This window comes from Calliphora vicina, chromosome 2 (genome assembly GCF_958450345.1).
Source record: "Calliphora vicina chromosome 2, idCalVici1.1, whole genome shotgun sequence".
Taxonomy (NCBI): Eukaryota; Metazoa; Arthropoda; class Insecta; order Diptera; family Calliphoridae; genus Calliphora; species Calliphora vicina.
Window position 1 is genome coordinate 75656200 of NC_088781.1, and position 14515 is coordinate 75670714.

At 30.0% G+C, this 14515-nt stretch overlaps 1 protein-coding gene across 2 annotated transcripts in view; it reads right to left on the minus strand.

Annotated features, from left to right (window-relative positions):
- Mob3 (MOB kinase activator 3) overlaps positions 1 to 3015 on the minus strand; it is a 398792-nt gene extending 395777 nt beyond the window's left edge. The window contains exons 1-2 of one of the 2 annotated variants that reach the window (XM_065500732.1): positions 2856 to 3015; positions 2644 to 2794 (exon numbers count right to left, since the gene is read on the minus strand). In XM_065500732.1, coding sequence (XP_065356804.1) covers positions 2644 to 2794; positions 2856 to 2897 — 193 coding nt within the window. In that variant the 5' untranslated portion in view covers positions 2898 to 3015. The remainder of the gene's footprint in view (positions 1 to 2643; positions 2795 to 2855) is intronic. The other variant, XM_065500733.1, reaches the window with a different exon arrangement.
- Between the last annotated feature and the right edge of the window lie 11500 nt (positions 3016 to 14515).

A 14515-nucleotide genomic window follows, 5' to 3' on the forward strand; every position in this document is an offset into this window, starting at 1 on the left:
AGATTTGTTTTTGTTTGGTTTTTTATTTATCTCTATCTATACCAGTCACGAGCAAAATTGGGATTCTAATGCACGCGTGCATAGGCCAACAAATTCTGCTGACGCTTTGTTGACACACCTACACTATAAGCTTGTGTGTATTAGTGTGTCTGTGTTTTACTGAAATGACCACTTGTTTGTTGCTTTGTTACGATCTCAGAGATCAAAATCAAATCAGTTGCTGTTTAGCATTTGTAGAAGCAAGGTTATGTTGCGGATTTTTTTATGTTTATGATTTTCTCTCTTTTATTACAGTCAGTGCAGTCAGTCATCTCTCTGCTGCTTAACGCACACAAATATACTCATGGTGGTATGTGTTTGCCCATGACTGATCTATACCAGTGATGTTCAAAAATAAAAATGAAGATGTATTGGTGAGAGAGCTACCCAGCAAACATAACGTCAAACATTAAAAATAAGAACAAAATAATGAAAGTTTAGATTTAGAATTTTTGTCACATATAACCAATTTATTTAATGAATGTAATTTAAATTTTAAGGAAAAGAAAAAATATGCATTATACGGCCTAAATTCTATTTAATTTTGTATTTATTTCTGACTTTGTTATTTTGTGTTCAATTGCAATTGAAACGCTTGTGTTTGCTATGCTTCGTCCAAAAACAACCAACAACAATGCTTAGTAAATGTCTGAAAAAAATGACGATAGTACGTCGCATGTGTTTTCATCGAGAGCTAAACGATGAATGAACAAAAGTTTTTAAAAGAGCGTAACAAATGTGTGTAAATTTTTCAAACAATTGTTGTATGGCGTGAACATGACTGATCTATACCCATGGTAGGCGTTCATATTGTTCAGGTTACGATGATTTTCGTCAAACAACCCGAATGTGAACAAAAGAGCGTAAAAATACACACAATTCATTCAGTTTCTTGATGTTGTTGTGGATATTTTATTTTTTACCCAAAAGAGCACATAAATTAAATGCCTCTTTTTGCCTTCCAATGATCTATACTATTTATTTTTCTGTATAATATTTGTATACCCTAGTTTTTAAGGTTAGATATAAGTTTTCTAAATTTTTATTATATCATTATTAATAAATATTTGCAATGTAGCTTTTTTTAAAAAAAAGTGGAAAATTTGTTAACTATATATGGCCCTTTGGGCTCAGTTATAATTGTATAATAATAATAAATAAAAGTTTATGCTCTTAAACGAATTATTAAGATGCCTAACATTACATCTTTTAGGGATATTGAGTGATCATTATTCATATTTAGAGAAAATAATAACAATGATAGTGGTTCAAATTGGTTTATCTACAATCAGATTTGAAAAATTTTTCTAACTACGCATATTTTGTAGATTTAACTTGGTCGAAATTCTAATGTTTTTTAATTAAACATTGAATTTATTGATTTCATACTGATTAAAACTAAGACTGTGACAATACTCACCAAATGCCACTATTAAATCAGAAACCCTTATAAAGGCTGGACCAACAACCAAATACAGTTATTTTATACTTCTTTTAAAACCCTGGTAAAATTATAAGTCAATTTATTCGAAAACATTTTTCTGCTTTTTGTTTAATTTAATGTTACAAAATTCCCGGGAATGAAATGATTTTTTAATTTCCTCCCGGGAAAGAAAAAAGTTCGGGATATTAGGAACCCTAATCGGCAAGGCAGTGAAGCTATCAAATTGGCAATAAAATTTGCAGGAATAGCGTTCCAAACATCTACCAATCCTTGGAACATAATATCTGAATTAGTGCAATTTTCGGGATGGATCCTTTGATTAACTATTTCCCAAAGGTTCTTAATGGGGTTTAGATCTGATAATTGTGGTGGCCATTCCATTACCGATTTAACATGTTAAGAGTGCTTGGGGTCGTTATCGTGCCGAATAACTCATCGAGGAGGCTTATTATATTCAGCATTTGAAAGCATTATTCTTTCTATGATGTCTCTATAGATAAATCTATCCATTATTCCAATTCAATGAAATTTTCAAGGTTCCCTGATTCAATTCTATTACAAAATACGTTTAAAAAGTTTAATTTTAATATTATGAATTGATTCAACAATGAAAGAAATACATTAAAATAAAAATCTTTGAATGTCGCTAAAGAATTTGTTCTGCATGGAATCAATTGCTGAAACTTTGAATTCCGAATTAAGATTTTGATGAATTAAGCTTAGACCTGACCTTAAACATTAGATTCCATCCAAGCAAATCTAATGTTTATTTTGTATTTTAATAAACTTTTTAACAATCATTTATTTTTGTATACCTTATTGGAAATATAATTATCTCTACAAAGTACGCTTCATTCAAAACTTTAAAAAAAAATTATTTAAAAATAAGAAAATTTTTGAAGAAATCAAAAAATTCGCCATTGTTTACCAATTTTACAATATTTAATTAACTCCGGCGCAAGTTCTTGTTGTTCAATTGTCCTTAAATTCTACATCAGGTAGATCTAGAATCTGAAGAACAAAATAACACCTATCCAAATCAAATCAGTTTCTAATATCTAATGTGCATACATAAATTAAGATAAAACAAAAATAGGGACTATGGGATATTTGTAACCCGTGTTTTGACCGCAATCAGCCATAAAATTAATAAAATTTACCATGTACTGCTATCCAATCGTTTAAGTTTTCCCCTTCTGGAAGACGAACAACATGTCGAAGATTAATTCCAGATTGAAGACTAGCTTGTGCTTGTTTATGTAGGGAATATCGAATTGTACCTGCAGTAAATCTTTTTTTTGGCCTGAATGTCTAGAATAAATTAAAGGCAAATAATAAATTACAATTTCCTCAACATAAATGTGATACATACTTTACCCTTTTGAAAAAAATCCAAAAAGCCATTTAAAGACATCACACATTAATAAAATATAAAAGAATTTCTTTCAGAAAAGATTTATGAACTAACAATATATATTAAGTTTATTTTAATAATTTAAAGCAGCTGATTCATATTTAAGGATTTTTGCTGTCAATTTCAAAATCAACAAATCAAGGCGATTTTATAAAAGGTGACGACAGAACTACAATAACTACAATAACAACAGGTACTTCGTTTTTATTCAATGATAATTGAACTGTCAAAATTGTATGTTGTTGTTTTTACTTTTGTGTATGTTATATTTTTCACAACAATAAAAGCAAGTGAATTGATAGTTTAATTTTCTAAAGTATTGAAGAAAAATAATCGGCTGTTCTTCTGAGGTTATTTTCTATAAATACGTCTTCAGTGTTGCCGTTTTGGTTATTTATAACCAAAATTGGTTATTTTTTTTCCTGATGTGTATTTATTTTTCATTTTGGTTACTTTTTTCAAAACATTTTGTTATAGACAGATTTTTCAAAAAAATGTTTCGGCATCGGTTTGTGTTAATTCTTGCTGTAGGTGTATAATTTTACATGAGAGTTTTCATAAACAAATTATATCCATCGTGATTGGCAATTGAAGCCAAAACATTTGAGAAATAGTAATTGTTTTAAAAGATATTTTCGATTTGTGTAATTTAGGAATGAGTTCTCAATATTGGTTTAATTACAGCGGAACAGACATTTTGGTGCCAGAAATTTCAAAAACATTTTGTACGAGTTGATGAACTCTTAGTACCAAAGTAAATTAATTTACTTTGCTTAGTACTATGTTAAACTAGTTTTTTTCAGTCAGCTCACGTTTTCGAAATATTGCTGTTTTTATATTCACATTACATACCCTATTTTTTGGTTATTTTCTTCTAAAATTTGGGTAATACAGCATAAAAAATGATTTTATTCCATTAAGTGCCCTGGAGACGATCAAATAAACCCGTCAATCAGTGCATATGTATGAGTGTCGTATGCTTGAAGCCAAAGTAAATTAATATTATTAATTTACTTTGCTTGAAGCTTTAAAGGAGACGTACAAATAAATACGTCAATCACGTCAATCAAAAATTTCGAAGAAACTGACGTTTTTTTTAGTTAATCAGAGACGTAAAACACATAATATGAATGTTTTGTTTCATCCGTGAACGGTAAACACAAAGCAAATGAAATTTTATTGTCAATCTAGACTTGCCAACCGTCCCGTTTACGACGGGACAGACCAGTTTTAGAGTCGAATGTCCCGTGTGCCGGCGATACTCTGAACGGGACGCCATTTGTCCCGTTTTGAAAAAAAACATAACTTTTTCATTAATTACCACAAAAAATATAAAGAAATCAAAAATTGGAAATACCAATAGACAAGAATGCTTTAATTTCTGAAATATAGTATTTTCTCAAAAAATCACTATTTAACAACATATTCTTACCCCATATTCATATTTTAAATTTATAAAAGCTTTATAAAATAAAATTTTCATACAAAATATTTTGTATAAACCTTTAGTGCATTAACTTCTATGAGTTCCGAAACAACTCATTCAATTATATATTAAACTAGCTGTCCCGGCAAACGCTGTTCTGCCATAGCTCCCACAAAGTTTGAAGACTCCCACTATAATAGTACTCCAGATATGCATTAATAAATTTTTACTTTGTATCGGAGGTGACATGCCCATTGTTCCTATATAGGTCAATTGTGAATCTTAACCATCCAGGGACTCACTCAAACACACACAACAAATTTCATCGAAATCGGCCCGGCCGTTAAGGAGGAGTTCAGTAACTAACAGACGTACAGAAGAATTATATAAATAAAGAAGAAGATAATGTTTACAGTATACATTCATAAAACATAAATGGCACGATACTCGTTCTAGGATGCTTGTACCTTTAGTTAAAGCTGAGTTGTTGGTCCATTCCAATTTCAGAGCTAAGATGTGCTAAATTTGTTGAATTTATTACTTCAAATAAAGATTTAATAAAAGCTGATAAAATTGATTGATTAAAAATATAAATTCAAAATTAAATTAATTAAAGTTTATCGTAGTAAAATAAAAAAATGTGAAAGATTTTATAAATAATTTTTTGAAACAAATTAGATAAAATTATAAAAAATAAATTTTCACACAAAGTTTGAAAATCTCGCAGTCTTAATTATCCAGATATTTAAAATTGACTATGTACTTTGTATGGAAAGTGACACACCCACTGTTCCGATCCAGACCATTTTTAGCTAAACTCCGTTCAGTAATTAGAATTTGATTCATACTTAGTTTAAATACATTACAATTATAGTACTCCAGATATTCGAAATTATGTATTTACTTTGTATGAGAGGTGCCACGCCCACTAACACAATACCATATTCACCCAAACTATGTAGAATAGTAAGGGTGATATTAGGGAAAAAATTTAAGACTTCCACTATTCGATAATTACTATTTACACTCTATGAAAGGTGCCACACCCCCTATTCCGATCAGTCCCATTTATGGTAAGACTTCATACACAGATAAGAAATTGGGTCGTATAAAGTTGTAAGACTTTCACAGTTATAGTTCTCCAGATATTCGAAAATAACTATTTACTTTGTATGTGTCACGCCCATTTTTAGCCAAGATGCGCACAATTATACCGAAGTAAATTCTGCGAAGTTTTGCGGCTTTCACAGTTATAGTTCATCAGATATTCCATAATAACTATTTACTTTGTATGGGAAGTGCGACGAACACTTGAATTTTTAAAATAGCCTATTTGTCCATCCAGGTATAGGGGAACATACATAACAAATTTCAAGACCATCGATCCAGTGGTTTATTCTGCTATAAGTCACAAACAAATAAACATATTCCTATAATATTAACTATTCCTATTTTATTTACGTTTATGTTTTTTTAAAGTCTAGATTGTTGACTTTAATAAATAAAATAGGACAATAATTATAAACGAATTTATTTGAATTTTTCCCAGACCATTTAGTGGTGTCCCGTTTTGGAAATTTCAAAAGGTGGCAAGTCTATGTCAATCATAACAGGAGACGATCAAATAATGAGTCGTCAAATAAAAAAATCAAAACTTTTTGATTTTCATCAATCTTTGCCGACGTACGTGTAGCCGAAAAAGAACGACTGCACGCACACAACTATGATGTGTTTATTTGATCGTCTCCAGGGCCCCAGCAGTTAAGCAAGTAGTCAATGTATCCCTTAAAGACAGTAATTGTCACAAATGTCTTATCACTTGGCTGACTCCATTTTATATATTTTGGTCATTTGACACGTGTGTGCACTTTGTAGTGCAGAGAGAAGACAATTGGTTACTTTATGCATCCCAAGTAATCTAGCGTGAAGACAATTGTCACTTAAGTGTCTCTAAGTAATCTAGAGTGTAGTCACTTTAAACGTTTTGTGAGTAATTCGTACAAACTGTTTTTTTACAGATTGTGTTAATATAATTCTCATACAGTTTATTTTTATTTTTGCTTAAGTATACTGATATCGCATGTAACATAGCATGAAGTCAATAGTCACTTTAGTGTCTCTTAGTAACCTATGGTGAAGTCAATTTAAACTTTTTTTTGTACTGCAGTTTATTTTACCCACCAGAAGCGTTGACTACCTTCGATCAGCTATCCGATAGTCACATTGTAATCAAAAGGGTCAATTGACCCCCTGCTTAGGACATGCACGTGTTAAAATAACTAGTCAAGTAGCTGATCAAGTAACTAGTTACAAAGCTAGCAATGTAACTGACGCTATGTAACCAGTTTGTGAATCCAATGCGTTGCCTACTTTGGACCAGCTATTAGACAGTCCCATTGTAATCAAAAAGAGACAATTGACCCCCTGCCTAGGACATGCCCATGTTAAAATGACTAGTCACGTGGCTATTGAAGTAAATAGCTCCCACCCTAAATGATGGGTAAAATCACTAGTTCGGTACTGTCTCCTAGAACTGCTGGGGCACTTTAAACTGGTTTTGGTGGATGTTTCTTTTAGCTTTATTGAGGATAAATAAAATGTTGTAGTCCGAAAATTCAAACAATAATGTTTATTGTTTATATTTATCTAGGTTCAAACTTTGCTATTGGGGTAGATTTTATTAAAAATACTCTAATAAAAACTGCGAATGTCGTATGCATATAGACATCTGTATAAAACTGTACTTACATGAGACAATAATATTTAAATAAGATAATTAATATGAAATATTTGAAAATCTGTGCCACTATTTAAAGTACATTTTAAAAAAATTAAAAGATTTACATTCAGTAAAAATAATTGTGTACTGGAATTTTTTTTTTAAATATTTAAAAAAAAAAATAATTAAAAATAATTTCTGTGTAAAATGTATTAAAAAAATTAAATTTAATACTTTTGTTCATATTTTTTTTAAACAAAAAGTTAAAAACAAGTCGTTTGAAAACAAATTTTTTTTTTGGTTACTTTTTTATCACTTTGGTTATTTTTTTAATCAAACTTGGTACAAATATTTTGAGGCTGTGGCAACACTGTACGCCTTGCAAGAAATTAAGAGCGAAATCAAGGTGCATTTAATAAGGTTCAAGGCAAGGCGTATTTAACAAGGTGACAGCAGTGGCGAATTGAAATAAATACAGGCGAATTCACTTATTTTTTATATATAGAGTTTGACATACGGGCGTACGGGCGGATATTTTTTATATATGTAGTTTGACATTTGTGCGTGCTATTTCTATAATCAGCTGTGCTGCCGATGGCACCTTATTAAATGCACCTTGGTTCAAGGCGTATTAACCATAGGGAACATAGAGCGGAAACTTGTAAAAAACTCAAACAAAAAAATTACTCAAAAAAGTTACACATACGAGTGTTGTTTTTGTTTTCACATAGTTTTTTTTACTAATACATTCTTAGGTTTTTGACAACTATGTTAGGTCTTTGACAGGAGAGTTTCCGCTCTATGTGTTTTCTCTATGGTATTAACGCCTTGATAAGGTTTCATCGGGAGCACCAAAGTAAATTAATAAAGTAGCGACAGTACTACAACAAATACAACATTTACAAAAACATCAAGCAATTTTGTTTTTGGTTTATGGTCTGAGCTGTCAAAGTTGCCTGTTGTTGTGTTTGCTTTTGGGCTTGTTGTATTTTTCGCCACAACAACCACAAGTGAATTGACAGTTCAGACCAAAGTAAAAAAAATAGTCAGCTGTTCTACTGAGTCTACTTTATTAATTTACTTTGGGGAGCACAGCTGATTACAGAACAAGGCGTATTAACAAGGTGAGTGCGTCCCGGCAACAAATACAACAATGAAAAAACAACAGGCAATTTGTTTTTGTTAAAATGTACGGTAAATGTCGAAATCAAGGCGAATTAAAATATTACTATGTTATTTACAATAACAAATGTAAACATAAACAAAGTTTGACATATAATGTACATAAAACCACAGCGAATTAAGAAACAGCTGATTTTATGCACTCACCTTGTTAATACGCCTTGTTACAGAACTAGCATGCGATAATAGGTGTGTTCGAGTACTTTCCAGTAAAAAATATCCAGTAACTTTATTTTAGAGAGTAAAAATAAATTATATACTCTCAATCTGAAAAGTTAAAAAAAAGTACGCGAACAACAATTTTTAAAAATAAGTTGTATTTTATTATAAATTAATTTAAAACGTTTGTTTTGGGCTATTTTACTTCTTTTCTTTGCAAAACTTGTAAATTGTATTAATTTCCAACTTTTTAGTTTTGTTTGCATTTGCAACCATATGTTTTAAACGTTATGTTGATATTTTTTACTGGACAAAAAATGTCCAGTAAAAAATATCATGTTCTCTGTCTACGAACTGTCACTTTTAACACTCTCTTGCTCTCTCGTTACAAGTTTTTAAAAGTAAACGAACGGAATCCCGTAACATCCAGTGATAATTTGTACAAATTATCAAGTACGCGAACACAACTAATGTCAAACTACATATATACAAAATATTCGCCGGAACGCCATTATGTCAAACTCCATATATAAAAAATAAGCGAATTCGCCTGTATTTATTTCAATTCGCCACTGCCAAGGCGAATTTATATACAAGCTGGTGTCGGTGGCGAATTCAGGAAAATACGAGCGAATTCATGAATTTTTTATATATGGAGTTTGATATTCGAAACAATGAGAGAGTAGTTTTGAATGTCAAACTCCATTTAACAAGGTGACAGTATTTAACAAGGTGACAGCAGTGGCGAATTGAAATAAATACAGGCGAATTCACTTATATTTTATATATAGAGTTTGACATACGGACGTACGGGCGAATATTTTTTATATATGTAGTTTGACATTTGTGCGTGCTATTTCTATAATCAGCTGTGCTGCCGATGGCACCTTATTAAATTCACCTTGGCCGTCACCTTGTTAAATACGCCTTGAGCGAAATCAAGGTGTTCTTCTGAAGTCACCAAGGCGAATTTATATACCAGGTGCAGTTTTGCCAAAACTTTAAGACCATATCCAGGGCACACTAAGAAAGGTGACTGCATCACTACAACAATACAAAAACAACAGGTACTTTGGTTTTGTTAAAAAGTATGTGAACTGTCAAAGTTGCCTGTTGTTGTTTTTGCTTTTGGATTTGTTGTATTTTTCGTCACAACAACCACAAGTGAATTGACAATTCAAACTGAATAAAAAAAATAATCAGCTGTTTTATCGCAGTCACCTTTCTAAGTGTGCCCTGACTAGTGTTTATAAACCGGTTAACCGAAAAACCGGTTTTTCTTCCAAATCTCGGTTTTTTGCGAACCGGTTAATTTAAAATGTTGATTTTCGGTTAACCGGGTTATCCGGTTTTTATCACTCGGTTAACCGGTTTTTAAAATTTGGGACTAAAATTGATAAATCTCACGTTTTTGTGCTTTTTTAATATTCATTGTATACACATTATTGGTCTGATTTGAAACCTAAACTGCTGATTTACAATACAAAACTCTTTAGATTAATATTTTTAAGAATTACAATGATTCTAAATAATAGAGGACGATGAGTTTACTTAAAAACTTTTTTGCACATAATGAAACTATTAAAAATTAAATTGCGCATAATTCTATAAGTTTACGCTAAATCTTACTAATGATTCATTAAAAACTTAGTGATGATCTTACCAAACGTTAAATTGAATTCGATGTACATACCTTCCTTCAATAAATTTGACTTTATTAGTGTATTTTGTTCTTAAAATTTTAATTTATTAATCACTTCGTTAGCTTTTCAGAAATATTACAGGAGAGACAAAAAACGTTCTAAAATTCATTATTTGAAATATTTATGAAATCTGATAATGGAGTTTTTTATAATAACAAATAATCACAGCTAAGTTGAAGTGCGTTTACATCTTATAGGTCCTCTTTTGGGACTTGGAACATTTTGTCTTTCATATCAGAAAGTAGAAGTGAAAATAAATTTCAAAGTTATCAAATATTAAATTAAAAAAGTGATTACATTTTTTGGTTGAAATTTAATGAATAAACCAATAATTAAAAGAAGTATTTTATATTTAGTAACATATTTATAATCATTTCTATTTGACTGAGATAATAATTTTGAAATTTTTACAAAATAAATGGACTTAGCACTTTTGTATATTTATAGTTATTTAATATTAACCATTCTGTAGTGCGATTCACTAACTTTTAACGAACCGACAATCGTAATGTTTATCGACATAAATAATCGCTTGCAGTAACGATAGTGTGATTCAGTAATTTATTTTTAACGATTGTTTAAGATATGACATCTCTGTCTACAAAATATCAAAATAAGCGAAAAGTAGAAAACCATTATTTGACACACAATAAAATAATTAACCAGTGGTGTAGTGAGTACAACGTTGACTAGCAATCGGAAGGTTATTGGTTCGACACTTGGCTGCGACTTACTTTTTTTATTTATTTTTTTTAGTAAATACATATTTTTATGAATAATTCTACTATCAAAACAACTTATTTCCTTCCAAAAAGTAAAGGATTACTTTTGGGACATCGCGAGCAAAAATAAGTACTTCTTCCAGGTGAATAATTAGTAGTATAATCTTCAAATTCCCCTATTTTTCAGCTAATTTTTTTTATATTTTATTGTAAATATTAATAAGTTAAGTAAACAAAATTGTGTTTCCATTATTTTTACGATAGTTCCAGCTACAAAAGATGAAGATGACGAAGAAAAAATTGCAAATATACTTTATCGATTAAATAAACACAACTTAAATTATTGTCGCTAACATAACGAAAAAAAAACTGCTCTAAGTAACAGCTGACTTCAACCGACAGCGAATGTCGTTAAAAATGTTACTGAATAGCAAATTCGATAAATTTTCGTTATATTTATTTTAACGATACGATTATCGTTATAAAGCTGTATTATAAAGCTGTATATACTTTTTTGTACATTTTATGTTTTTTAAACATATATGGCGGTTAACCGGTTTAACCGGTTTTTTCGATGTCGGTTAACCGAAAAACCGGTTTTTTAAAAAAGGCCATTTTTCGGTTAACCGAAAGTCGGTTTTTTATAAACACTAGCCCTGACCATATCCAAGGCGAATTTATACAGTTAAACAGCTGATAACTTGTTTTTTCGCTTTTTGGTTCTAAGTTAGAACTTCTAACATCTGTCATAGTTTGTTTTTATATTTAAATATATACATATTCTAAGCTTATTAAAAAAATATTTATTGTTTACATAAATAAGTAAAGCCCTCATTATTCAATTATCTACATTATATTAAGCAGGATTTAATATTCAGCATAGGCTTGCCAGATTTGAAATGGTCAAAAAACGTACATCGAAGTTAAAAAAGCAGTACAATTGAGTAAAAAGAAGTACAATTGTTTATTTTCGTTAACCGTTATTTTCGGTTAACCGTTAATCGGTTAACCGATTAATTTTGGACGGTTAACTGTTCGAATAATTTGAAATTGCCGATTTTCAAATAACAAATAAACCGATTAATTTGTGTCGATTTGTGTCGATTAACCGAAATTCCTTTTTTTTGGAACTTAAATTTTTTTTTGTATTTATTTTTCCATTTCAATTCAAATACAAATTTCAAATTAAAATTAGATATTTTTTGAACATCCAATAAACATGTTTAGTGAGTATGTATAACAACTGACATATTTAATTTACATGTATTTGAAACTTTGTTTGTATTTACATGTATAGACGAAACTTTTTTTTTTTGAAATGAGTCTTTTATCATAATTGAACGAAACTATTAAATTAATCAATATCCGAAAAGGAATATTCTTGATTTCTCCAAAATATACAATCAGCGAGAAAGTTTTTTTCCAAGAAACGTTTTATAAAATCTAAAGAAAAAAATCGTTTAAATTATATTCTTTTTATAAAAGATTATTTCAGAAGATCTCACTAAAACTATAAAAACTCACACATCGCTCATTTGCTGCAACGACGTCATAATTCAAAAAAAGTCGTTTCGAGAAAAACATCTTTGAATATTTTATGACATTTTACTATTTCTTAAATAAATTTTCAACAAGTCATGCGATTTCAGAAATTTAAATAGGAGATTTTAATATCTTTCTAACCTGTTTTTAACCCAAGTTTTTACTTATCAAATATTCGAGAAAACATGAATTTTTACAATGTTTACAACAAAAAAACACCCTCACACAAAAAATTATTTATTTTTTTGAAAACTGATAAAACTATATGAAAGATTATAGAACAGCTCATATTTTGTATTACTCAGTTCAATAAACACGGATTTTTAGTAATGACGTTGTTGCAGCAAATAGGCGATATGCTTACAAAAATGATCTCAAATACCTTATTTGCCATTTTTTATGTTTTTGTATACAAAATTCGTTGTTGTATTTTCAATTTGAAATGAAAATATAAATTATTCGGTTAATCGAATAATTTCAAATTAACCGATTAAATCTAAACCTCGATTAATTATTTGCTCGATTAACCGATTAAACCAGAATCCCGATTAATTGAATACCCTATTAGATATCCATATTGTCTATATAAATGACTTAGTAATCCAGTTATAGGTCAAAAATCGAGGTTGTCCTGGTTTTTTCCTCATATCTCAGCCATTTGTGGACCGATTTTGCTGATTTTAAATAGGAAACTTCTCGGAAGCTTGTCTGGCAGAATTATTGAAGATTTGGATCCCGAAGATATCTGGGGTCTTCAGAAAATTGATTTCAACAGACAGACAGACGGACATGGCTTTATCGACACCGGTATCTATAAGGATCCAGAATATACAGTGGGGAGCTCAAATGAGTACATGTTTCTATTTTGTGCACTTCTTATGGAATACAAATAAAACTAATAAAGCAAATCCAAAAATTTGTTCTGTCATTTATTTTATGTTTAATATGTAACATAATGAATTACAATTCAAAACAAAAAACATCCAGTTCTAAATAAAACAAGTAAGAGTGCTATATTCGGCTGTGCCGAATCTTATATACCCTTCACCAAATTATACTTCAAAATTTTAAATATTTTTAGGTAAACAAAATTTATTTTTTTTTCCAGTTGTTTTTTGAATTTTTTGGAAAAAAAAATTTTTTGATTGTTATTTAAATTTTTTTTTTTAAATTTAAATTTTTTTTTTAAATTTAAAAAAATTTTAAAAATTTTTTTTTGTTTTTTCAATTTTTTAAAAAAAAAAATTCGGGTTCAAAATTTTTTTCCCGATTTTGACCCATTGTAGGTCCAACTTACTATGGTCTTATATACGTCGTTGCAAATGTCTTTGAAATATCTATCATTAGATATCCATATTGTCTATATTAATGTCTTAGTAATCCAGGTATAGGTAAAAAAATAGGTCAAAAATCGAGGTTGTTTTGGTTTTTTACTCATATCTCAGCCATTTGTGGACCGATTTTGCTGATTTTAAATAGCAAAATTCTCGAAAGCATGTCTGACAGAATTATTGAAGATTTGGATCCCGAAGATATCTGGGGTCTTCAGAAAACTGATTTCAACAGACAGACAGACGGACAGACAGACAGACAGACAGACAGACAGACGGACATGGCTTAATCGACTCCGCTATCTATAAGGATCCAGAATATATATACTTTATAGGGTCGGAAATGAAAAATGTAGAAATTACAAACGGAATGACAAACTTATATATACCCTTCTCACGAAGGTGAAGGGTATAAAAACAGACAAAACTAAAATAACTCGCATGTACTCAATTTTGCACCCCACAATAACTTTAGGGAAGAATTGCATTTTTTCAAAATCCGTTATTACATAAATAAAATTGTACACTCAAGACATTGAGCTGATAACTGCATTAATAAGAAATTTTTCTAGGAACACCATTCTTTACGATTTTTGACGTGTGCATTGGGTCACCATCCTATTGAAAAATTTCTTCTTCTGCAGGATTTCCTCTTTTATATACAAAAACGTGATAATGAGACTACAAAATCGGTATGGTGAGTCTGCAAAATACGCAGATGGTTTTCTTTTCCCATTATTTCATAGATCCTTTGCATTGGTCCAAGGTGGCACCATATAAAGCAACCCCATATCATTACCGTGTTTTACTGTTTCCTTACTGTGTCACTAATTT